Source organism: Leuresthes tenuis, unplaced genomic scaffold (genome assembly GCF_036924035.1).
Source record: "Leuresthes tenuis unplaced genomic scaffold, fLeuTen1.0.hap1 SCAF_12, whole genome shotgun sequence".
Lineage (NCBI taxonomy): Eukaryota > Metazoa > Chordata > Actinopteri > Atheriniformes > Atherinopsidae > Leuresthes > Leuresthes tenuis.
In genome coordinates this window covers 8,379,270-8,406,444 of record NW_027325366.1, presented here as the reverse complement: position 1 = coordinate 8,406,444, position 27,175 = coordinate 8,379,270, and the positions used below count along the sequence as shown (strand labels likewise).

At 41.9% G+C, this 27,175-nt stretch overlaps 2 protein-coding genes across 2 annotated transcripts; both read right to left on the bottom strand.

The window, feature by feature from the left end:
• Positions 1-6,064: 6,064 nt before the first annotated feature.
• Positions 6,065-17,724, bottom strand: cops8 (COP9 signalosome subunit 8). The gene is made up of 7 exons (XM_072396514.1): positions 17,610-17,724; positions 15,042-15,112; positions 14,851-14,899; positions 12,643-12,775; positions 7,509-7,616; positions 7,339-7,401; positions 6,065-6,722 (listed from the first exon to the last, which is right to left on the bottom strand). The coding sequence occupies exons 1-7, from the start codon at positions 17,679-17,681 to the stop codon at positions 6,643-6,645; spliced, it is 576 nt and encodes a 191-aa protein (XP_072252615.1). The 5' UTR covers positions 17,682-17,724; the 3' UTR covers positions 6,065-6,642.
• On the bottom strand, positions 9,922-11,887 carry trim63b (tripartite motif containing 63b). Its single transcript, XM_072396513.1, has one exon. It carries the CDS (start codon positions 11,351-11,353, stop codon positions 10,322-10,324), a length of 1,032 nt encoding a protein of 343 aa, XP_072252614.1. The 5' UTR covers positions 11,354-11,887; the 3' UTR covers positions 9,922-10,321.
• Positions 17,725-27,175: the final 9,451 nt, after the last annotated feature.

The following is a 27,175-nucleotide window of genomic DNA, read 5'->3' as shown; positions in this document are numbered from 1 at the left end:
GTTATCAACCCACTTGTCACCTTACGCCCGTCTCCTGTAAAGGAACCCATGGTTCCCACCCCAGAGCCCTATGCTGGTGAACCTGGTTCATGCAGTAGATTTTTGTTAAATTGCACTTTAGTTTTTGACCTTCAGCCCTCTAGTTACTCCACTGATAAAGCTAAGCTAGCGTTTTGTGTTAATTTATTAAGAGGTAAAGCCGCCCAGTGGGTCACTGCGTTGTGGAATAGCCACTCGGCAGTTTTGAGTTCTTTTTCAGTGTTTTCGACTGAGCTTCGTAAAGTTTTTGATCACCCCGTTAAAGGGCAAGAGGCCATGAACCGGCTATTTTCGTTAAGACAAGGGTCTGGATCAGTGGCCAGCTTTTCCGTTGAGTTTCGCATTTTGGCTGCAGAGTGTGGATGGGATGAGCCCGCACTTATGGCCTTGTTTGCCAGCAATTTGTCCGAAGAATTAAAGGATGAACTGGGCTCCCGAGATTACTCAACCTCTCTCGAGCACTTGATTGCTTTAGCTATTAGGCTAGACAACCTTCTCCAGGAACGGAGGAGGGAACGAGCCAATCGGACCCGTAGCCCAGCCCCATCAGCGGGTCCCGGTTCTCGCGCCCCTGGTCCCGCGTCTTTGAGTCCCGTCAGGCCTTCCGCCCCCCCTCCACCCTCTGAGGAACCTATGCAGTTGGGCCGAGCTCGCCTATCTCCCTCAGAACGCCAGCGACGAATGAAACAGCGACTCTGCCTGTAATGTGGACTCGCGGGCCATTACGCTGCTACTTGCTGGGCCCCGCCTAAAGGATCCAGCTCTCCAGTGACGGAGAGCACTCTGGTGAGCAACACCACCTCATCTCGCTCTCTTGCCCGGATATCGCTACCTGCTACGCTGAGGAGCAACACCCAGTCCTACCCCCTACATGTTTTCATAGACTCGGGGTCTGACGACAATTTCATTGATGAGAACTATGTCACACAAACCAACATCCCTCTCGAGCTTTTAGAAATCCCAAAGTCTGTCAACGCCCTGGATGGTCGGCTCATCACCAAGGTTACCCATCGCACTGTTTCCCTCACACTCACTATTTCTGGCAACCACAGTGAGATCATACAGCTGTATGTGATACCATCCCCACTGTCGCCAGCTATCCTTGGTCTACCCTGGCTAAAACTGCATAATCCCCTTCTCGACTGGAAAACGTCGTCCATTTCCAGCTGGAGTGTTTCCTGCCACGCTCTCTGTCTTAAGTTCGCCATTCCGGAGCCCCGTCTGTCTGCGTTTCCTCAGTCACCTCCAGATCTTTCCTCTGTGCCTTCTGAGTACCATGAACTCGCCATGGTCTTCGATAAGGATTTAGCACGCACTCCCCCCCCCCCCCACCGCCCTTATGACTGCGCCATCGACCTGTTCCCTGGAGCCCCTCTCCCCACTAGTAGACTGTTCAATGTGTCTCGCCCGGAGAAAAAAGCCATGGAAACATATATCAACGAGTGTCTGGCTTCTGGTCTGATTCGACCCTCCTCATCCCCTCTGGGAGCGGGCTTCTTTTTTGTCGAGAAGAAGGAAGGAGTCTTTACGCCCCTGCATTTATTACCGGGGTCTCAATCAGATTACCGTTAAGAATAAGACTCCTCTGCCACTCATCGATCCCTCATTCGAGCCGTTATGCCATGCCCAAGTCTTTTCCAAGTTGGACCTCCGGAACGCCTATCACCTCATCAGGATCCGAGAAGGAGATGAGTGGAAGACCGCGTTCAACACACCCCTGGGACAGTTTGAATACCTTGTCATGCCCTTTGGACTCACTAATGCCCCCGCCGTTTTCCAGACCCTCATGAACGACCTCTTCCGTGATATGCTGAACCATTTCGTTTTCATCTACTTGGATGACATCCTTACCTTCTCTCAGTCTCTCAAGGAACACCGTCAGCATTTGAGGTTAGTTCTCCAGCGTCTGCTTCAAAATAAACTATATGTCAAACCCGAGAAATGCGAGTTCCACGCCCCCTCTGTCAGCTTTCTTGGTTACATCATCGCTCAAGGCCAGCTGGAGCCTGACCCTGTCAAAATAAGAGCCGTCGCCGACTGGCCTCCTCCCGAGAACCGCAAGGAGCTACAACGCTTCCTGGGTTTCGCCAACTTCTATCGCCGCTTCATAAGGGATTACAGTAAAGTAGCCGCCCCACTCACCCATCTGACCTCCACCAAGATCACCTTCCAGTGGACCCCTGAGGCCGACAGCGCTTTCTCCAAGCTTAAGTCACTGATCACGAGTGCCCCCATCCTTAAGCATCCAGACCCCTCCCTCCAGTTTGTGGTGGAGGTCGACGCCTCTGACGCAGGAGTGGAAGCCGTTCTGTCACAAAGAGATCCCTCCACTCAGAAACTGCATCCTTGTGCTTTCTTCTCCCGTCGACTCAGCCCTGCCGAGAGTAACTACGACGTGGGAAACCGTGAGTTGCTGGCGGTGGTTCTGGCTCTTCAGGAGTGGAGGCACTAGCTCGAGGGCTGCAAGCAAGCATTTCTCATATGGACCGACCACAAGAACCTCTCTTACCTCCGCTCTGCTCGCCGGCTCAATCCACGTCAAGCCCGCTGGTCGCTGTTCCTCAGCAGGTTCAATTATACGCTGTCTTATCGTCCCGGCAGTCGTAATGGAAAACCGGACTTGCTCTCCCGCATTTATTCACGCTCAAGTCCCCAGGATTTGGATCCTATTATTCCCTCCACCTGTGTGGTGGGGGCGGCATCTTGGGAGATTGAGTCGGTGGTGAAGGGCGCTCAGAGGAACGTTCCGGATCCTGGTGGTGGTCCTCCTAAACGGTTGTTCGTTCCCCCTGCAGTCCGATCACAGGTTCTGCAGTGGGGACATTCGTCTAAGCTGATGTGTCATCCAGGAACCCAACGCACCTTAGTCTTTCTCCGCCATCGCTTCTGGTGGCCGGGGATGGCCAGGGATGTTCGCGAGTTCGTGGCTGCATGTTCTGTCTGTGCCAGAAGCAAAGCTTCCCATCGGCCTCCTGCTGGTCTGCTGCGTCCTCTACCCATCCCCAGCCGCCCATGGTCACATATTGCCGTGGATTTCGTCACCGGGTTACCCCCATCAGAAAGTAACACAGTCATACTCACCATCATTGATCGTTTCTCCAAAGCTGTGCATTATGTTCCCCTCCCCAAATTACCCTCTGCCTTGGAGACCGCAGATCTTCTGTCCAAGCATGTGTTTAAGCTCCACGGGATTCCCATTGACATTGTGTCTGATCGCGGACCATAGTTTGCCTCCCGAGTGTGGAGCGCTTTCTGTAAAGCGGTGGGCGCAGCAGCCAGTCTCTCCTCGGGTTATCATCCCCAGACAATCCCCAGGAATTATAGATATTCAGAGTTCTTAAAAATGTCCCAACCGGTAAGGTTGGTGCATGGCGTGGTGGAGAGAAGGACCCAGATGCAGATAGTTCAAAAATAAAATTTGATTTATTGAAACAAAAAAAACACAAGGCACGGCTGAGCCGGAATGCAAAAGATTAACTATAGAAAAAAAACATAAACAAACTGACTGACTATAGGCGCATTCGGACAGAGAGTTCTAAGAACGCAGTTCTAAGAACTGTCCTCCTTGAATTTAGTTATAAGAACTCCCCTTCCCCAGGGGAACTGTTTCTTTTTGCATTCGCACATAAGTCGGGGAGCTTGGTCGGGACTGATGTGACACAACCGTCTGCGACAGTGATGTGTTACTGTAGCGCCACACTCAACGACAAAACCCGCGAAAAGTAAGGAGAGAAGAAAACAAAACAACACCACCAATAAGCTAACAGGAGAGCGAGGAGGCCACCATGTTTATGGTCTGTATGACGGCAGTATTAATCATGAACGATCACATCAGGCGTCTAAGATCGAAGCTGGAAGAGCACACAGCGAGAGTTAGGAGACGAAGAATCGAGCAGCAGGCGATACTTTTTCGTTTCATGAAGAAGGAGAGCAGAGCGCCGCAGACAAAAGAGACGACATGTAAGTTTAACTTATTAAACATGCACTGATTGTGTCCATGTCATATGAGTGAATATTTCATCCAAGGGGCGTAGTTACCAACCACAAAACACCTACGTCATATGCGTTCCTATGGAACGCAGAAAAGACCCTGCCTCGGAATAGGAGCTAAAATGGTTATAGGAACTAAGGGCTATGGTCCCGAGTTCCTGTATGTCCGAATGCGCGAAAAAACGTCCTTATTCCTGAAAAGGTTATAGGAACTGCAAAAGGTTCCTACAGTGGGAATGCGCCTTATGGCTGCAAAACATGAGATCGAACCTGACGTGACAAAACATGAGCATTAACGACGAGATGACAGTAAGGATTTCGCACTGACATGAGGGAACCTGGAAACTAAATACTGAGGGGAGTTGATTGCTGATGGAGTGCAGCTGAGAACAAAACAGGTGACGTGGATGAACCTAATGACAGGGCAAGAGTGACTGGGGAAAAACAATGGTAAAACTAATGACTTAACGTGACGGGGGGACCTGAAGGAGGGACCTAGAGCCGGAGCCGGTCCGGCTGACGGCCAGATGCCCAGTGACGAGGGACCAGGAACTGGAGACAGTCTGGCGGCCGACCAGACAACCAACCAGGAGGAGTCGAGCCTGGTGGAGCCACCTCAGGAACCGGAATCGGAGAAGGCACCCCACCCTGGGCCCCTTCGGGAGCAGAAACCTTTGTGGAAGAAGGCTGTGTAGCTGGCTGGACCCTCTCCAGAGCAGCAGCGGGTAGAGACGAGCCTGTCTGGGCTCCCTCTGGAGCAGAAACCGGAAGAGGCGAGCCCAGCCGGACTCCCTCCGGAGCAGACGCTGGAAGAGGCGAGCCCGCCCAGGCTCCCTCTGAAACAGGTGCAGGAAGAGGCGAGCCCGGCCAGGATGGATCCCAGACATTCCAAAAACCAGGTAGGAGGGGGGTGTCTGAGAGAAGGGGCCTGGCACTGCTGACGATCTGGCTGGAGCTGGAGGCGCTGGAGACTTTGACGACTGTGGTTCCGGCAGCGATCTGGTGGCTGGCCAGACCATGAGGGTGCAGGTGTCGGAGACGGTCTGGCGGAAGGCCAGAACTCCGGCGATGTGGGGCCTGGATCCGGGAACGATATGGCAGAAGGCCAGAACTCCAGTGACGACGGACTTGGAAGCCGTGATGGTCTGGCGAATGGCCAGACGACGTGGGACCTGGAGCCACCGAGGGTCTGGCGGGCAGCCAGATATCCGGCGAAACTTCAAATACGAAAACATAGGTGAGTGCGCAAATTCTCTAATAAATCTGTTTGTACGAACGGTTCTTGTATGAGGCCCATTGAATTGAAGGAGGAAACCAGAGCAGCTGGAGTAACCTCCCACAGAAAGGCCCCAGCTTAGATTTGAACTGGGAACCTGTTTGATGTGCAGTGACCACTTCCCACTATGCCACTTGCAGGTGCATCTATTAGCTAACAAAAAATCCAGCAGTCCACTTGTTAGGCTCGTTTTGATATGGCCAATAGTCAATTAAGCTACTCTTACTCAAGGGCATTTTACTATGGTACTCAAGAAAATAATTGTTTTTTTGTTTGTTTTTAACCTTTCTGACAGAAACCAAACAAACCCACTTGCCATTAGAATTGTAAGAGTGGCAAAATTACGAGTCAAAGAAGAAAGAGCAATGTTTATATGGGATATTTAAACATATTTCAGGTATTTTTTATGCATATTGTGTGATATTTATTATTTGTGAGGATTCATTTAAATTTACAAAAAAACACAAGTCTGGCTAATGCTCTAAACAACTGAGATAACCAGCCAATAAATATAGTCTCAGGGGGTATGAAATATAGCTCAGAATACGACAGAACAGTTTTTCTGTATAAGATAAACAAGCAAATGGAAAATAAATTTAGCATAAATATCAGTTTACCAAGTCATCTTAACACCACATCCACACAGATTGTAGCCTTACTTTTTATGCAGTTTAGTTAAAGTTCTACATATTCAATATGCTTCACTGAAAGCTCAACATGAAACCAAACTCTTTCAAATTCTCAAATCAAATCAAATAATTAGAAACAGAAAAATATTTATTCAGCTTTCAAAACAAAAACTTGAAAAGACTTCAGACTGAACTCAAACAGTGATGCATGCATATCGAGACTCATGTTATCTAATGAAGCTTGTTCCAAAACAACCTCCAAGCGCTAAAATTGAACAGTCTGCTGTACATGTTGATTTTTACATTACTATTGCGAGGAATGAGTCAGATGGGTTAGAAATAATAACAAAGTGACAATGATAAGTCTCACTTTTGACATCAGACACAAATTTAAACATTAGGCAGATTGCGAATAGCAAAAAAAATAAAAATAAAATAAAAAATACCATACAACATTGTAGTCCAAGCTGTTACAATTTTTCAATGTAGCAATAAAAAGAACAAAACACATGAGTTGCTGAACATAAACAGGCATATCTTGAAGATCAGACCCAAAACCAGAAGCACTCATGCAAGCTGATGGGTGTTTTTGGTACACCTCTATCGAGGAAGTGTGGCATTGCAGGATGGACAAAGGTTTAATCCAAACTTCTCTCTCCTGTTAGTACCAAATTGTTCAAAAGGGGAGTCAGCAGTTATGGTGAGTTATCAGTTCTCAAGGAAAGCCACGTAGTCGGTGAGTCTGGCCAACTGCTGTTCATTTGGAACCAATGAGACAGGGGGAGGATCTGTTGAGAGAGGAGAGTTGAGGAGAAATTGAGAGGTGGAGAAGCTGAGTCATGTCCAATTTTAATTTGGCAGCAACAACCCATGTGTTCCAACTGAGGGACTCAGCAGGGCTCAAGATTCAAGCTAAACATGCCATATAAATCTGCGTATGACCTCAATAGTTCCCTCAACATCACCTGCAGAGAATCCCCATTTCAATGTGAGATAATCTGCCTCAACACCTCATATCAATTCCAACCAAAATCACCCTGCAATAGTATTTTATAGTGGCAGAGTTGAGTCAGACACAAGGCAAATGAGCAAGGAATAATGGTGTGCTGCGGATATGTGTGCAACATATGCTTCAGTAGGGTCTAACGATTACAGAAAGAAGGACGGGCTGCAGCCTCCTTCTTGTATGTTTGCATTGATTAAGAAGTCCCTCACATCATTAAATCAGGTGGATGAATCAAAGACTTGGAGACATGATCAATTGAGGGAGCACACAAATAAAAAGAAAGGAGAGGACATTTTTTTGAGAGTATGGAAAAATCTAAAAATTTAATATATTTTCAAGAAAGGTAAATGGCTCTGAAATCTATGCCTGCAATTTGATATGGCAACACTGCCACCTACCTGGCTTTTTGGGCATCACCATCCTGGTAGTTGGATCTGCCTGCCAGCCTTGACTCACCACACCTTTGGACAAAGGAAATACCTTCATCACAGAATGCATAAATGACAATGTAATGACAAATAACTGAATTAATCACACTTGTAGGACTATTTCATTAGTATAGTCTTACCCTTCACTGCCTCTTCTACAGAGTAGCCCACAAAGGCAGCAAAATCTTCTGCTGTGATGGAGGTGTATGCCTGCGACACTAGACTGTACGCTCTTTGCCGCGTGCTCTCTGTAAAGACATTAATATCAGTGAGGAGTACATTTGAGGTAAAACTGTGCTCCATTTCTGTTTTAAGTGAACTGAGAAAGTTTCTGTAATCTTCCAGGAACAGGAAAAATATGTTGTTCTCGCATCTGAGCATTCTGTTTATGCCTCGTGTCTCGTGTCATGTCTTTAAACAAAACTGCTAATGAGCAACAGCACAGGCAGTTAACATTGTGAAAACCAATTAAACAAGAGTAAAGCCAGAGAGTGTACATTGCTACAATCATCAACAGTGATTTTTGTAAGGAGTCAAGTGAATGCAAAAGATGCTCTTCTTCTTCAGGAAGCTAAAACAGGTTTGATTCTCCTCTCAGCTGCTCATGAACTTCTATATAGAGAAGAGAGTGCCACTATAGAAAGCATCCTCTGTTCCAGTGTGATAAAGCAGCTGCACAGGCAAGGACAGAAAAGACTTGGCACGGGTGGTGAGAACAGCACATGGGATTGTGGGGTGTCCGCTTCCAAATCTGGCCTCAATACACGCTGGCTGAGTCAAGAAAAGGGCCAGATGTATCGCGGCAGACCCCTCCCACCCGGGCTACGTACTGTTTGTACCGCTTTCTTTCGGAAAACGGTACAGAAACATAATAATGCGCACCACTAGACTGAAAGACGGCTTCTTCACTAGCACAGACCACTAGTAATCCACTGACACACATTCACGTACTCATTGTGCCCTAAAGACTATAACTTGGCACTGTACTGCACTTTTCACAAATTTACACTTTTATCACATGTTAATTTCCCTGTTTACATTTCCCTGTTACTACACTATTGCACACATCACTTCATCATTTGAACATATTCATAGTGTATTTATTGTAGGTATTTTTTAATTTTGTGCCTTTATGATGCTGAGAGCTACCAACTGAAAATGTCAGGAAGTGTAAGCATAATGACAACAAATAAGTCTTGATTGATTCTTGATATCATCTTACACTACAAAGCAAATAAGTTTAAGTCTTGATAAATACAACTAAAGTCTTGGGTTTGCTCTCAATTAATTGAGTATTCTGTTAGAAGGGCTTTGAATTGACCATGATGACTTCACAAGCTAAAAAAGCAGTAGATCATTAAGGATATTTAACATCAGGTCCTGTTAACTGATGCATGCAAAAGATGGTTGTGTAGCATTACTAGCAGGAAGGTGCTTACACTACATACATCTGGTCTGTATCAGCAGGCACTGGCTTCAGCTTTTAACTGCTCAAGCTGTCCAATTTCTCTAGCAAATGTCGAGATTACTTTGAGAGTGACAGGGTCTCACAGCAAGACAACCTGGCATGTATTTGCTGCTGCTCCAGCGGCTATCACATAAATACCTCAGGGTTATGGCCTTTGGTGTTTTATTGCCTAGCAACTGGTTATGTGTACCAACATTAGCAGCATAACAAAAATAAATGGGATGAGAAAAGACAGCTGTGTAGGGGAAGGGCAGAGATATGTCAAGAGCATTATTCCATTCTGATATCCAAGAAGCTTCCTTTTCACAATGCTTTTGTAGTAATCTAAGAAGAGGCTGAAAGGTTCAACTGTAAAATAACCTATATTTTATTCTGTGAGAATTCTAATAGGTTATTTCAATATTTTCAGTTTCCAGTTAAAACTGTAAATCAAATTTTAATTTTAATTTAAAAAAAAAAAAAGGGTTGTTTTGATGTCCCTTTCTTTACATATGACTAAGGGAGAAATTAACTGATTAGTTAATTTCCTTTGAGTTGGAACAAAACTCCCATCCATTTTTTTAAGCATGCTCCCAACCTAGAGAAGGTCACTATAAGGGTATTTTGTCACTTACTCCCCGGGAAAACGTTCATTTTTACCATGATCTCTTGACCGATACAAGATGAGCCGTGTTAAAACTGGACTGGCCTTTCTTAGCATGGCCCTCTGACACTTCAGAATTGGGTTTGAGATGCTGAGCAAGACATCCATCAGTGGGAGGGTGGGAGTTTTATGGCGCAGAAACCGGACCTGGCCTGTCCTTGCCTAACAGTCTGTTCCAGAGCTGCTATCATCTCTCACCTTTTAAAATTAGCTCCAACTTTTCACCAGCAAAGGAAAAGCTGAGAGGGCATGGCAAAAGCTTTTATTTATAAAACAGTCTATTGCCAAGTAAGATGAGCAGATGGGTAAGATTTCATGGGAAGCACTCAAGGGAAAATCTGTGCAACCAAAATAATATAAGGAAGCCAAAGTTGTTTTTCTCTTTATGTACCCCCTAACCTCAGGAGTAATATCTTAAATGAAAACAAACATGAACAAGAACTGGTGCTTAACTTCGTGCAATTTTATTCCAGGTATTGTTAAAGACAGATTTGGTGATAAAAGGTTGATCAGTTCGTTATCAAATTAACGTGAAAAAGGAAACGAGGATTTTCATATGAAGAAAATGTCATATCAGTCTTTGCATTCTGCATTTACGTCACTCTAAACCCATATTTCCATTTAAGTGGCTTTGAAATACAAAAGTATAAAAAGAAGTTCAGAAATGATCAGAATATGACATTAATGATAAATATTGCACTGATAGAGAGGGCACACTATTTCAGCCCACATCTACCATCATTCAATATCAAATTCAGTCTTTAAGAAAACACTACCATTAGAAAACAAACAAATACAAATACATATCACAATATCTAACTTTGTAACCACTTCAATTAGGATTACTCTTCCTCCTCCGCATCCTCAAATTCATCATCATCACCTATTCCAAAGTTCATTTTTGCCAGGACAGCTTCAACATGTTCTGTAGACAAAGCGAAGTGGTCCATATTCTCGAAGCCAGCTTCTGGCCGATCTTCCCCCAGAGAGGACTTGGCTGCATCTTTGGTCTGTGTGATAAGGTTTTTCGAAGCCAAAAGAAACTCAGCAGCTCCACTCTGTTCTAAAGCCCTTACAGCTGTATCTGTCAACTCTGAACTCGACTGCAGTCGTTCACCATATCGTTGAGCCAGGGCCCGCAGAACTGTCACCTTTTCATCTTGCTCTTTTCCAATCTGCTCTAGCAGAACGGTCTTGCGCTCCTCTAAAACAGCATATAAGAGATCAAAGCGTTCAGCAATCCCTTGCTTTGCATGTTGAGCATTCTCTTGTACAGCACGGCAGGCATCCTCCATCTGGTTCAGCAAAGCCTGCAAACGACCATTGCTAGCCACCAAAGTATCAATAGCATTACTCAGTTCACCTTTCTGGGCTTGGTAAACACTTGCTAGAGGTGCTACTTCACAGTCTTTATGCTGACCAAACACTTTGCACATGGAGCAAGTGGGTAGTTGGCAGGTAACACAATAGATATTGATTCTCTCATCATCATGTTCTTGGCACATGGGCTCTTTTGATTCTTTAGGCTTCAGGCTAGTTTCTGTGCTTCCACTGTTATTAACTTCTTGCTGCTGCTTATAGAGGTCGATGATATTTTCCACCAACAGGTTGCGCTGGAGGCCATGAACACCATGTCGGTCAAGCACAACCTCAAAACGGCAAGTAGGGCAACGGAAGACACCACCAGAAAAGCGGTATGGGTTGCGCGAATCATAGAGGTCACTAGCACAACTGCGGCAAAGGTTGTGCTGGCAGGGCAAGATGACCACTGGCTTGGTGAACATGTCCAGGCAGATGGGACAGCTCAGCTGCTTCTCAAGGCTATCCATGGGGCTGGGTGGCCGAACCACAGATCCTGTCCTCTGGACGTCCATAACAGAAAAGTCTCTGTTCTTTTCTCTAGCTTACTTTTTGTCAAAATAACTCAGATCAAGAGCAAACTCTAATCTCTCTTTTCTTGGTGTGTGCTGTTAGTTGAAATGTCAATTTCTATTCTGGTTGAGAGCTTGGAGCTCTGTCCTTTATACCAGCCCTCACAACTGGTGACACTTGATCCTCACCACGAGAGCACACATTCCTGCCTATTGGTCAGGGATCTTTTCAAAGAAATGTCCCCCTCCTACTCAGTGCTGCATGTGTCACATGTTCCAATGGGCACCGTGTCCTCTTGAACAGAGACTGAAATGTTGCACTGATCCGAGACAAACACGAAGCATGTGACAAGGCACCAACTGAAAGAGGGGGCTCAGTCTTATTGGTAAACAAGTAAATGTCAACATTGTGTTTTTCCATGTTACCCATTATATTTGTTGTCATTTGCAAAGCCTGTTATTTATAGAACCTTTTTTTGTGTGTTATACAACTAAGGAGTTTTACTCCTATGCTCCTCTCATTAACATCTAAATTTACTTGTCTTTGCTTTTGTTTCTTTAAATATACAATATTTCAGTTACAAAAATGTTATTTGAGCTTGTACAATGACAGGAAAATGGTCTCAACGATCAAAAGCATTTGTACATCAAGTAAATATCAATCACTTTAAGAACATATTTAAGGTCACACTATTGAAGCCTCGTCTAAAACAGCTAAGTAGTTTTAAGCACTTTAATCAAACCATTTTTAATATCTCATATTTATTTAATATCTCATATTTATTTAATATCTCATATTAATTTAATATCTCATATTTATTTAATATCTCATATTTATTAAATGTAATCATTAGTCATTACCGAGTGTCTTACAACATAGTGTTTGGCAGATAAGCATGTCGCACTATAAACATTGCGAGAAGCTATTCTTAAACTCTTACACAAACATCACATGATACAAATGCCACAATAGGGAACATGAGGGCAATAACTTTATAAGAAGTGAAATCTATAAAATGATTTCTCTGATGTATGAAAATGTTATAAAGAGCATGTAAACGGAGAACTGTATTTTAATCATCATGATATGATGTCTCCCTAATAATTCTAAATAACTGAGTGTAAATATTGAATTCCCATCAATAAACCAAAAGGGACTATTTCAGCAGTTTTCCCCAGAGATCAATGTGTAAATTTCATAAATATTATTTGGATGTGTTGAAAATCTGAGAACTTCAATACATGTCAAAATGATGAGTGAATGGTCAGATGGACATGTTTTTTGTTGTTACCTCGAAGGGCCTCCATGACTGGAAGAATATTCTCTGACCACTGGAGAGCTGCAATGGCCGTGTAGATTCCTGGAAAGTCTCTCTGCCAAATGCGTTGGCCAACAGCCCAAACAGCTGTTAATTCAGGGTTCGCCTGTATGCAACAAGGGAGAGACATTTCAGAAGACTTCAGTATGCAACATTTTATTTGACAGATTTTCATGGTGTTAGGACACTGTACACACAAATAATTTGGATAATGAATAATGGTGGTTACATTTTTAGCCTCAATGCCAGCCCAGATGTGGTTAGATAATGAGATGTTTATAGGCTGTATGCTCTTCCACTCATCCATCAGTATGAATACAGTGCTTTAGAAAAGTTTGTCAAAAAAAATAATTTGATTTTGGTGAACGAAACTCATAACTGAAGAATCCCTTTGCTGGTTATGGCACAATTTCATGTTGTCAAAAGGTCACTTTTTTTAATGTAAAAATTATGCGGTTCTGTAAAAAGACAACACTTTGAAAGAGAAGAGGAAATTTTAAGCATATTTCATATTAATTTAATTAATATTCTATACTAATTATGTAACCCCAATCCCTGGAACTCATCTTGAAATTTGAAATGATCATCTATACCAGCAGGTCAAAGATTGTGTACAGAATCCACATTTTAGAACCTGTGCTTTCTTCGACAAAATCCATACCCGAAACACTGTTTATTGATAAGGTAGCAACTTTATGTCATATCACTGTGGTTCCCAACCTGTGGTCTCTGGGGCACCAATGATTACAGGTGTTTAGTCTAAAAAGGTTATCAAAATTATATATTTATTGAATTTGTGAAAAGTCTTTATGTGGATAAACGGCATTGAACGCTACTGTTAAACTACGAAGTACAGCAGAGTGAGTGGCGTTTATGTCCTGGAAATTATCTTTTTTTTTTTCACATTTGTGGATGCAAAGGAAAAGACCAATCACTAATCATCAATTAATTTTGTACCTTGGTGGTGATAAGTGTCTGAGAGCAGCAAAGAACTACTTCAGATATAAAGAACCACTTGCAAGATAAAAACTCCACAACACCTGTGATGCTGCTGGAGCTACGGCACTGAAAAAAAAAGACCATTAATAAATCTCTACAACTTGTTAAACTATGGCATTCAACACCACGCATTTGATATTATGTTTATTTGTAAACATAATCGTTAATAAAGTGCTGTTAAAGGAACACTGCATCTGTCATTTCTGTTGGTAGACTCCAAAGGTTCAGATTCACCATAAAACATAAAGAGGTAGAGCACCCAGGACTTTCTGAAGGAAATTTTGTCTATCAAAGTCCACGAGGAAGTGCTAGTGAATTTTTATATTAGGTAAAGCAAAAGTACACTTGAGTTGCTTTTCACAGCCTCGTTGAGAGCACATTTAGACATCAACGTGCATAAACATTTTCCAATGAGATTTGGAAGGAAATTAGGACTCATTTTATCAAGTACTATACTTACATGCACAGTTCACCAGTTTAGTGGACCACTGTCCTTACCCCAAATATACATGCAAAGGAGCGGAATAGAGTATCAAAGTATGACTGACACTATGGCTATGTGGGATATTTTACCGCTTCCAACTTTCTCTGTGGAATACCATCATATATTTAAATATAGCCAAGCAGCTTGAATAGCAACATTGTCAGATGACGTGGTAAAACAGAAAAATATGTACAGTCCATGTAAGAAACTATTATAAACACTGATTATGTGATGAGACAAGATCATTTTCATATACAAACTGGTCTTCTCATAGAGACAAATGATCCGATTAGAAACCTTTTTATTTCTGGGTTGCTTGTGCAAGCCCAGATTGTCATCATGCAAGGCACAATTACATGACTGCAGTCAAGCAATAACGCCAGTCCATACAAGATTCACATGCTTTCTTAATATTAAAGTGTAATTTATACATCTTCAGCAACATTACTTTTAAAATAAATTTAGTTGTGAATGGGTAAAAATATACAGTGGATAAAATGTCATACATCCACAACTGTGTGCGAGACTCCTGATCATCCATTGTCAAGTGATAGACGTGAGTCAGAGTTTCAAAAGAATACATTTACCATCAGATATTGGTAAATGTGTTACATGAAACAGTGTGGGCAGAACAATGACATGCCATGCATTGTACTGTTTTTCGGTTGCTGTGTCTATGTATGTTTCAACATACTTACTGATTTTATTGCCTGGGGAATCCTCTTCCATAAATATCTGGCATTATTCCTGGTGGAACAAAAGCAGACATTTAAACCAATTTAATACAAGAAACTTAAAAATGACAACTAAGAATTTATTTTTTGGCAACAAAGCAATTAATTACAAAGCAATTTAATCAATATACTGTAAACAGACACATTTCACTTACATGTCATTGTTGAGCAAATAGAGGGCCAGGAGCTGAGCATAGACTTGAGGTGTTGCGATGCCCCCTGGAGCCTGTTAAATTGAATGGAGGTTCATGATTTAAGCTTGTAGCTGAATGAATCTAAAACTCAGTTTTCATTAATATTAACTAAATTAACTGTCAAGATTTACTGCTGACATTACAGTACAAAGTGATGCTCTGACAACCTACACCAGCCATCCAGCATGTAATTCTTCTTTGTTTATGTTTGTGTTAAATGGTCCGTTTTCTGACATTACAACTAAATTTAAATAGATAACCAGCGTCTAAGGTTGATCTACCGCAGGCTACTCTCACCCACAGTTCATATGAAAACGTACGTAAATGCATAGATTTTCGTGCATAATCCTACGAATATCCGTCAACACGAACGACCAATGCGCATGCGCAAAGCCTGAAGTCAGGGCTGACGTTATTTTATTCACAGAGGAAAATAAACATTTTAAAATATTAACATTATAACACATTGTTGAAAGCGAAAATTTTACTTTTTATTTTTACAATCTTCCTTCAGGGAATGTATGCAAGCTTTATTAGTTTGTTAGTTATTAACCAGTAAAATTTATTTCTGTTGCTATGGTGGTTACTATGGACGCTACTATCGCTGTAGCTTCCGTAAACATCACGTTAATCCCAAAAGGCAACTTTTTTGTTTGTTTGTTTTAATTTGCTTTTATTCCGGCTTCGCTGCTGAAACACGCTATAAAGGAAATGCACGCAGGCAATTGAGAAATTATGGGGAAAACCGAGTCTAAACTGGTCCAAATTTCAAAGTCTGACAGTGTATTAAGCAGACTTCAATATTTTGAACATGTGGCCACTAACTACCCCTTAAAACATGTTTGAATTATTTCATCCAGCTTGGACTTAATAAGGGTCTGTGAAAGTACACCTCGAAGGGCCTTGCTTTGGAGCAAGATGAAAGAACTGTTGTGTGGTAAACTTTGGTGTAGGACAAAAATGAAGACATCATTGGAAAGGTCTTGACCGAGTAACATATGGCAGTATGAAAATTGTGGGCAGCTCCTGCTCCTCAGAGGTGACCTTTGAATCTCGAATCTGAGAAACTTCTTAAAGGGGAACTCCGGTCATTTTTAAACCTGGACCTTATTTCTGGCATGAAATACGTTTATCTGCTCACCGAGAACAGTTTGGTGAAAGTCGGAGTCCTTCGGAAGATATTTAGATTCCTCGAGATTCATATAACGGAGTGAACTGGGCCATAGACGATGCAGCCTCTAAATCAGGCATTATCTTTCTTTATTTCACCAATACTTTCAGACGAATGATTGAATGAACGCGTACTATTGCACTGTTAGCTGCTGTGTTGCTGTTAGTGGCGGCTATCGGGGGGCTTATAGAGGGCTTTCTACACACTCATCTCCTGCGATGACATCATCGATGCGCGCTGCTGCAGGGTTTAGGTTTAAAAATACTGGAGTTCCCCTTTAAGGCTTACAGAGCAGCAACAAAATGAGCTGTAGACCAGTTGTAAACAGTTTTGGAAACCTCTTGACCTATACTACCATTACCTGTGGGACACCTGTAGGGGGCGCCACAAAGTAGGGTGAAAAACCCAGAATAAATTTGTGATTAACTATAAGATCAAGATCAAATATAAGAGCAAGATCAAATCTGACCAAACAGATGTGCTTCCCAACCCCAAAACCTCAAATAAGCCTGAAAGTTTCATGGCCACAATTTCACATATTAAAGGAAACATATTCGAACTACAAAACAAAAGGCCACTGTGTCGGGCAATTTAGTACAAATTGTAGTTTTTATATCGTGCTTCCGGGTTTGGATCAGGGTTGCGAAATTAGGGTTTGAAAAACATATCAGTGCATTCTTCAACTGAAAAAGTCTTATCCTAACATTTACGTTTATGTTGTGAGAAAATCTATGTTATGAAAACATAAAAATGTGCTAATTTAGACATGCTTCCTGCCACTCTGTTCCGCGACGGAAAGGGGCGTGTTTAGTCGCTGAAACGAATGGAAGCCATTTTTCACTGCAGGAATTGCGCATGCGTACTGGTCGCGCATGTCATTGATATTAGTAGTATAATGCACGTAAATCAGTACATAACTTTTCGTACGTTTCCATATGAACCTTTTCATGAGAACCCTTTCATGAGAATACGTTGTCTACCGACACCCAGTTGACTTGGCCTTAAATGCCTAAACTAACAAAATAATAAAACGTTATTAGCTGTAGCTACATTTGATATTACCGGAGATATTGGGGTGAACAAGCTTCCGACTCTAGATACAGCAGTTAGCACCGAATAAGGCTATATGATAGCTCAGTTACTTCTGAAGATATTTATACATATATATGGCATTTAAAGCGCGAGAATCGGTTTATTTACAAGCAAACTCCGCTGGTCTCACGATGTTTGAGAGCGTATCAGTCATAACATTACCCTAAACTAACGAGCAACATTACTACTACAACCAAAGAGAAACTGCGTCTGGAAAACGTTGACTGCTAACACAATAATGATACATTTTGAGATTGACTTCTCACCTCAAGTTCTTGAGCTTCGCACTGCTCTAATAATTTGTCAAAATTTTCCTCCATATTCACAGCAATAGGCATGATGATGCCTTGCGCCTAACACTTCTTCTTCTATTCTGTGTTGTTGCTGAATGGCAGCCTGAGGTGAGGAGATTCGCTGCCCTCGCGTGGCTAAAACAAAAATTACAAGTAAAAAACCTGGAATGCGATATAGCAATGAATGACATAGTTAAACAATAATGAATGACCACTAAATAAATAATGGTAAATGAAGTAAAAGAAAAAAAATCTTGATAATACATAATGATTCTCAATAATATTAATAACATTAAAACTAGTATAACAATAACTCCTACTACTACTAATAATAATGATAATAATTGTGTATTTAATTGTTATAATTGGCTTTGTTCTTAGACATTATGGGTTAATATTAATATTCCACACAGAGATTGGGTTCGGGCCACATACACACAGAATAATTTTAAGAGATATTCAAACATTGATACATATAGTCCTTACATACAAGTAGAGGCGTGATAGCTTTTTAAGAAATGTGCTTATTGCAGAGTTATGATCAGTTGAGTAATGAAGGTTGAACTATTCTGGAGAAGAGGTTCTATTCCCAGCACCATGATAAACACTCCTACTATAGAAGGTTTAGCTAACACATTAGAACTGTTTTACTATTTCCACATGCATGTGCAATGAAGACTTGCTTGCTGCTGATATTCACAAAGAAGAACAGCTTACACATAACAGCTCACATATTGAAGTTATATCAAAAGGGGGATAACAAGAATCTCCTGTCGGGTTGTGCTGCACCTCATGGTAGGTGGTCACTTGAAGTTTGGGGGCCTGCTAAGTTGGCTGCCGCTAACAGGTGTTACACAATACAGAATATAACAGTCTTACCTCATTTAGTTGACATAATAAAATCATGTCATAAGGGGGAGATGTTATAATTGGCTTTGTTCTTAGACATTATGTATTCATATTCCGTATGTCACTAAACAATCTATGTTCCTATTTTGTCCCTGTCCACTCTGCTCATACAACACAATGTATGCCCAAGACTTTAAGATAACATAGAGGGACAAAATAACTGGGTCAGATAAAGCGCAACTATTTGAGCAGATAGGTCTGGTACATTAGATACACACCGAAAACAACACTCTCACCCACATGTTGTTTATCACATCCAAAGAACATGACGAAGACAGTAGTAAGCCTGCTCATGTCACTGAAAACTGGCCAATTATACTCTGTCAAGTGTAAGTACAACTTCTGTGAGATAAAGGTGAACATAAATATGAAATGTTTCTGGATATCGGGACTTGGCCTGATGGATTTCCTGTGAGAACTCTGTCCCTCCGAGTCCAGCGCTGCCATATGCTTTACATGTGACCACTAATAAATACTAAATACTAAATAGATACTAAATGCTCCAGCTTGTTCTTGGGCTTCCAATGAAAGAATCGGGCTAACAATATTCTTATGCAACCAAAGTTTTGATGAGTATAAAATGTAAACTAAAGAAATTTGCACAATTTATTTTTCATTTTTATGTATCTTTTATTTTATGTATATTTTTATCTCTCTCACTCTCTCTCTTCTCTTTTTGAAAACGTAAAATATGTATGTATATATATATATATACAAACATATTTTACGTTTTTAAAAATGTTGAATCATAGAGATAATTTTGCAGTTTAAGAGTAGGAGGAATATTCCTTGAAAATAATATGGCAAACTGCCTATACATTAACGTAACCCACGACTGTACCAAACTCTTCCACTCAACTAAAAGCTTGCTGGTATTAAACACAGAGTTAAGCAGTTAAGCAAGCAGTTAAGAAATGTCTGTTCCACTCTAAATAGTGGGCCAGGAGCTAAGTATAGACTTGAGGTGTTGCGATGCCCCCCAGAGCCTGTTAAATTGAATGGAGGTGCATGATTCATGCTTGTAGCTGAATGAATCCAAAACTCAGTTTTCATTAATATCAACTAAATTAACTGTCAAGATTTACTGTTGACATTACAGTACAAGTTGACGCTCTTACAATCTACACCAGCCATCCAGCATGTAATTCTTCTTTGTTTATGCTTGTGTTAAATGGTCCGTTTTCTGACATTACAACTAAATTTAAATAGATAATCAGCTATTCTAAGGTTGATCTACTGCAGGCTATTCTCACCCACAGTTCATATGAAAACGTACGAAAAGTTATGCACAAATTTCCGTGCATAATCCCACAAATATCCGTCAACACGAGCGACCAATGCACCTGCGCAAAGCCTGACGTCAGGGCTGATGTGCCTTTTATTCACAGAGGAAAATAAACATTTAAAAATATTTTCGACATTATAATACATTGTTGAAAGAGAAAATTTTACTTTTTATTTTTACAATCTTCCTTTAGGGAATGTATGCAAGCTTTATTAGTTTGTTAGTTATTAACCTGTAAAATTTATTTTTGTTTTGAACGTTGCTATGGTGGTTGCAATGGACACTACTATCACTGTAGCTTCCGTAAATGTCACGGTAATCACCATAGCCAACTTTTTTGTTTGTTTGTTTTAATTTGCTTTTAATCCGGCTTTGCTACTGGAACACGCTATAAAGGAAATACATGCAGGCAATGTAGATATGTTTGTTTTGGATGAACAACAGCGCACCCTGAAAGATCACTGCCCAATGACATCTTCTGCATCGAATGCGAGCGCCGAAGCGAATGGAAAGAGCCGGAATAATTAAATTTACAGAGTATGTATTTACGGACAGCTAATATATAAACAAACAAAATAAAGATAAATTTTATTTGTCATTCTTATGCGTCACATAAAAACGAAATTGTGTTACACACATCCACAGTTTGGAGATCAGTGTAGTTCATTTCAACAATAAATAAGGAAACATGGATAAATAAATCAAAACAGATAAAAATGGTCAGGGATAAAAGAGAATTAAAAATTATAATTAAATAGGTGCTCTTACAAATAAACAGCTACAGACCCTACACACTTATAGCAGTTCTGTTTTGAGCTAAACTAACACAGTTTGGACAGGGTGGAGCGAATAAAATGAGACCCAGGCTGGCTGATTTTACTGTAAGATCGAAATGTTAAACATTGTAAATATACGGAAATCCCTTCATCATCTTAACATCATTGCTAATAAACAACATTTGTCAACCTATGTATGCAAAAATTAAAACTATATATCCAGATACGTATTGGCATTATAATATACTGAAGTCTTGGTCATCCAGGACCATCCTGTCAGCCTGGGGAAAGGGATACAGTAGGTATAATTGGCCATATTAGGTCATTAGAAAATAAAATATGAAACTCACTTTCAAAAATTTCAAAGTCTGACAGTGTATAAGGCAGACGTCAATATTTTGAATACATGTGGCCACTAACTACCCCTTAAAACATGTTTGAATTATTTAATCCAGCTTGGAGTTAATAAGGGTCTGTGAAAACACACCTCAAAGGGCCTTGCCTGATTGGAGCAAGATGAAAATTTAACTTTGGTGTTGGTGTTTGGTGACAAAAATGAAGACATCATTGGAAAGGTCTTGACCTAGTGAGTAACATATGTCAGTATGAAAATTGTGGGCAGCTCCTGCTCCTCAAAAGGTGACCTTTGAACCTCGAACCTCAGACACTGTTGAAGGCTTACAGAGCAACAACAAAATGAGCTACAGACCAGTTGTCAACAGTTTTGGAAAGCTCTTGACCCATACTACCATCACTTGTGGGACACCTGTAGGGGGCGCCACTAACTAGGGTCAAAACCCAGAAAAAAACTGATTTTCCCCCTTTAACTATAAGGAAGATCAAATCTGACCAAACCGATGTGCTTTCCAAGGCCAAAACCTATATTAAGTCTGAAAGTTTCCTGGCCACAATTTCACAAATTAGAGGAAACGCATTCGAACGACAAAACATACTGCGCTGCCCGCCACTGTGTAGGGGAATTTAGTACAAATTGTAGTTTTTATATTGTTTGGGTTAGGGTCAGGGTTGCAAAATTAGGGTTTGAAAAAAGCATATATGTGCATTCTTCAACTGAAAAAGTATAACCCTAACAAAAGCTATGTTATGAAAACAAAAATATGCTAATTTAGACATGCTTCCTGCCACTCTGTTTTGCCCATGGAAAGGGTCGTGTTCAGTAGCTGAAACGAATGGAAGCCATTTTTCACTGCAGGAAATGCGATCATGTCATTGGATATTCCTAGGATAATGCACGAAAATCAGTACATAACTTTTCGTGAAAACCCTTTCATGAGAATACGTTGTCTACCGACTCCCAGTTGACTTGGCCGTAAATGCCTCAAGTAAAACAAAACGTTATTAGCTGCAGCTACATTTGATATTACCGTAGATATTGAGGTGAACAAGCTTCCGACTCGAGATACAGAAGTTGGCACTGAATAATGTATGGTGGCTCAGTTATTTCTGAAGACATTCATACATTTATATGGCATTTAACGCATGAGAAGAAACATGCAAAAAGGACTGCTGTGATTAAGAGGCTTCAAATTCAAGAAGTAAACTCCTGAAGGCTATGAAGTCACATTGGCTGAAACAGGACAAAATTACCTACATTCTAATGTTAAAATTAAAATTATTTCTGTGGCTTAAAGATTTTGGAAACGGTGAAAGGATTTACCATTACTTTTAAAGGGAGAATATTTTTCACAAAAACCTTAATATATATTTTTTTTATTTTTATTTTTTTTATTTCTATTTTTATTTTTTTTCCCCCTTGTCCTGTTCAGCATTATGGCAGCAGAATTGTAGTCTGAATACCTTTGATGCCAAACAGATTTGCTTTGCCAAGGGAAGTTTTATAAATGTAAAGCTCCCCTTGATGCCCATTTATTTATTTCTGTTGACAATATATGACATGTAATAGAACTGAACCGGACCGGGGGACAAGGAAAGAAGAGGAAACAGAACAAAAATAGAAACAGAAACCAGACAACCAGCTGCTACACCTGTAAAAAACAAAACAGACAACAATCCATGGCCTCTGAGGGGAATCCAGCCTTAGCGCCACCAGGAGCACCTGAAAGCAGACAAGCAGAGAAAAAACAAACACACAAACAAACAAAAACAAGCACAAGAAGCGGTAATCGCATACAACACAGCTGTGGATATAGATGACCTGAGACGACATGATAATACATCAACTGCTTAGCGAGCATGCTACTGGGCTAATAAATGTGTTTGTGTGTGTGAGAACATGCAACACCCATGGCACAGGACCTACATGATAACTATGCTTAGTTATGAGTGTATAAGTGTACAGAGCCACAATCCACGCCCCCCCCCCCCCCCCCCCCCCCCCCCCCCCCGCAATCAGAAGCAGGCAGAGAGGGCCACAAGACCCAGGCCACCAGCAGTCCCCACGGAGCACAGAACCCAGGAAGCCCACCACAGGGCAACCACGCATCCACCCAGAAGACTGCAGAGGAAGCCCCTGGACAGAGCCCCCATAAGCATAGGGCAGAGGCCCTCCGAGAGCCAGGGGCAACCGCCCACCGACCCCGCCAGGCCCCAGCCGCCCAGACACGGGCCGTGAACTGGACCCGGGCCCCAGGAGCCCGAGCGCCCCCAAACCCCCCGGCAGAGGCCCCACCCAATACCCAGGAGGGCCAAGCGCCCCAGACAGCCACACAGTGGGTCAGCACCTGCCCCAGCGCCCCTGGCCAAGTGCCCTGGGAGTCAAGACGTGCCCACAGGTGGGTGAAGTCGCGAGCAGTGGGGAGAGGCAACGCCGCCCCCCATCGGGAGAAGCACAGGCAGGCCAGGCGACAGCAAGTCCCAGATCCAGGCCCAATCATTACCACACACACTTTCACGTCCCATACATCCACACGTCCTCCCTCCCTCGACTCCGCTGGGGTGTAGTGCAGCGGGCACACCAGGGGGCCAGCAGCCTCCCAGCCACCACAGACCCAGAACCAGCAGAACAATGAATTAATCCTCCTGGCCCCTCCCGCCCCGAGCAGCAACCAGGAAGCAGGGGTGTGGGAAGAAGATCCCTCCCCTCACCCTTCTGGCTCTTCAATATTTTCTAATAGTGAGCGATTAAAATTGAGGGGCAGCCAAACTTGTAGAACGGGGAGCGCGGCCCCCTGGGCAGCCTACATACCCAAAGAGCCCCGCCCACCAGATGCCACTCAGTGTAACCACCCCCCAAGACCTAATGTGTGTGTGTGAGTGTGTTTGATAAGTAGTAATGTCTAAGGTGTAATTAAAACAGGGGCGGGGAACTGCAGAGTGCAACCAAAGGGACCACCTACGTGGCCCCATCCACTACACCCCACCGAACACACACGCCCCCAAAACCCTTCATGTGTGAGTGTGTGCTGTGTACAGGAGCCAGAAGGGAGAGGGGTATGGGGATATACACCGGGGGAGCAACTCTCCCCCGGAGAGGGCAGCCAGGGGCTGGCTGCAATAGGCATCCCCGCTACCTGGGAGCCAACCCAGGGCAGGAGGGGCTGATGTCCATCAGGCTCGGGGCCTGCAGCGACCATATTCCGGGAGCTACTGTACCCCCAGAAGGTACCCATCCCGCCCGACCCCACCCCGGAGGACCTCTACAAAAAAACAAACAAACAAACAACAACAAAAAACAAACAAACAAACCACCCGGTCACACCAGTCGCAGCAGCCCGGGCCTGAGACCCACCATCACCCAGGCCCCCCAAGGCCCCCCCAGCACACACCCAACCGCCCAGAGCGACGGGACAGCAACCCACCACCACCACTATGTGATAAAGCTAATCAGAGGGGACCAGAGAGAATTAAATTCAGCCAATTGATGTTTTGAGGAGGCAGACATTGTTTCCATGCTAATATAGTCTAAAAGAAAATTTCTAAACTGGTTAATACACAGATTGTTCTTCGCTTTCCAGTTCATGAGAATAGTTTTCTTTGCGATACATAACACTGTGAGAACCATGTGTGCTGAGTTAATTTCCATGTTGATGTTGTCTAAGTCACCCAGTATGCACAGTGTGGGGCATGCAGGGATGCTACACTTTAGCCATGTTGATAGGTCCTCACAGACTTCAAGCCAGAACTTCTGGACAGGCACACAGAACCACAAAGCGTATGCATAATCATCAGGTGTGTTATCTGTGCAATGTGAGCAGATGTTTGAGTGTGTTAGACCCATCCTGAACATCCTTTGTCCTGTATAATGTGTTCTATGAAGGATTCTGTATTGTATGAGCTGTAAATTAGAATTCTGAGTCATTCTGAAGGTGTTCAAACATATTTGTGGCCAGAAGCTATGACTAGAACTGATGGATAAATCTGCCTCCCATTTTGAGGATGGAAGAGACATTGTGTCATCTATTTTAGACAATAATTTATATATTTTTGATAGTAGTTTTGGGGTGCAGATGCTTAGAAATTCTGCTACCCTAGTCGGGACTTGTAAGTCTGGTTGGTGGAGGATATATTTCTTTGTTATTATAGACTTAAGTTGTTGATATTCTAGGAATTTATTTCTGCCTATCTCGTGTTGTGATATGAGCTCATCAAATGAAATAAAATTTCCATTTTGGATTATATGTTCCAGATGTTTGATTCCTTTGATCTTCCACAGAGTAAAGTTTAGCATTTTTTGTTTTTGCAGTATGTCAGGATTGTCCCAGATGGGTGTAAGCTTACATGGGACAATTGAAGACTTTGTTATTTTAAGAAATTCCCACCAGGCTGTCAGAGAGGTGCTGATGTTAATGCTTTTGAAACATTTGTGATTTTTTACGTTTTGACTAATAAGTGGCAGGTCAGAGATTTCCAGATTATCACACAATGCTTGTTCTATATTTATCCATGGTTCATCTATTGGACTAGGTTTAAACCATTTTGATATATACTGTAACCTATTGGCTAAGGAATAGTGCTGAAAATTAGGTAAATCTAATCCACCACAGTCCTTGGTCTTCTGTAGGGTTTTTAAACTAATACGTGGTGGTTTGTTTTTCCACAGAAATTTGGAGATGCATGAATCTAGTGACTTAAACCAAGTAGCAGATGGTTTTATGGGGATCATTGAGAACAAATAATTAACTTTTGATAGTATCATCATTTTAATGGTTGTAACTCTCCCCATAAGTAATATAGGTAAGGACTTCCAATGAGAGAGATCGTCCTCTACAGTCTTTAATAATTGCACATAATTTAGCTTTGTTAGCTCTGAGAGCCTGGAGGAAATGTTTATGCCTAAATATCTAATATTTCCTGACTGTAAAGTGATCGCAGGTATATTCTGGACTCTGCAGTTAATGGGCAGAACTGTGGTCTTAGACCAATTGATAGAGTAGTCAGAAAGTGCTGAGAATTTATTTATGAGTGTGATCGTGTGAGTGAGAGACGTTTGAGAGTTCTGAAGGAAAAGTAAAACATCATCAGCATAAAGACTTATTTTATGCTCAATATTTTGGGGTTGGATGCCTTTAATATTTCTATCTTGTCTGATAGCAGCTGCTAAAGGTTCGATGAAAATAGCAAAAAGTGAGGGAGAAAGTGGGCAACCCTGTCTTGTACCTCTCTGCAGACTGAAGCTTGGAGAGGTTTGATCATTTGTCCTGACACACGCATTTGGGGAGCTATATAATATCCTTATCCAGTTGATGAAGTGTGACCCAAACCCAAATTTGTTTAATGCTGCGAATAAAAATGTCCAGTTCACTCGATCAAATGCTTTTTCTGCATCTAGAGAGACTATTGTGGTTTCCAGGTTGTTGATGTTAGAATAGTCTATGAGATTAATTAGCCTGCGAGTGTTAGTGGATGAGTGTCTACCCTTTATAAAACCTGTCTGGTCAGGATGTATTAAAAGTGGAGTTATTTTTTCCATTCTTTTGGCAAGGGCTTTACAAATTATTTTGAGGTCTGCATTTATTAGAGATATTGGGCGGTAGCTGGATGGAAGTATGGAGTCTTTTCCTGGTTTCTGTAGCAAGATAATGTTAGCAGAGTTCATGTGTGGGGATAATCTGCCATTCTGCTTAACTTGTAATACCATTTTTTGAAATGCAGGTGCCAAAACAGTCCAAAATTCTTTGTAGAACTCTGCTGGAAAACCATCTGGTCCCGGGGCTTTGTTACTAGGCATATGTTGAAGGGCTTCATGGAGTTCTCCTATTGAAATAGGTGAATCCAGAGCCATTGCTTGTTCGGTTTGTAATTTTGGAAGGTTGATATTACTAAGAAACTGATCTATGTTACTGTCTGATGGATCATTTTGTGATGAATATAAGGTTTTATAAAAGTCCCTAAAAGCATTGTTGATTACATCGGGGTCATGGGTAACATTTCCTTTTGAGTCTTTAACAGAAGTGATTGTTGTTTTCTCTTTGTTTCTCTTTAGTTGGTTAGCTAGGAACCTTCTAGATTTATTGCCGTGTTCAAAGTCCTCCAAGCGAAGTCTTTGTATCAGAAACTGTGTTTGTTTATCAATAATTTTGTTTAATTCAAGTTTAGCTTTTCTTAGTTCATTCAGTGTGTGTTCCTCTTTGGAGGTACCGTAGACAATT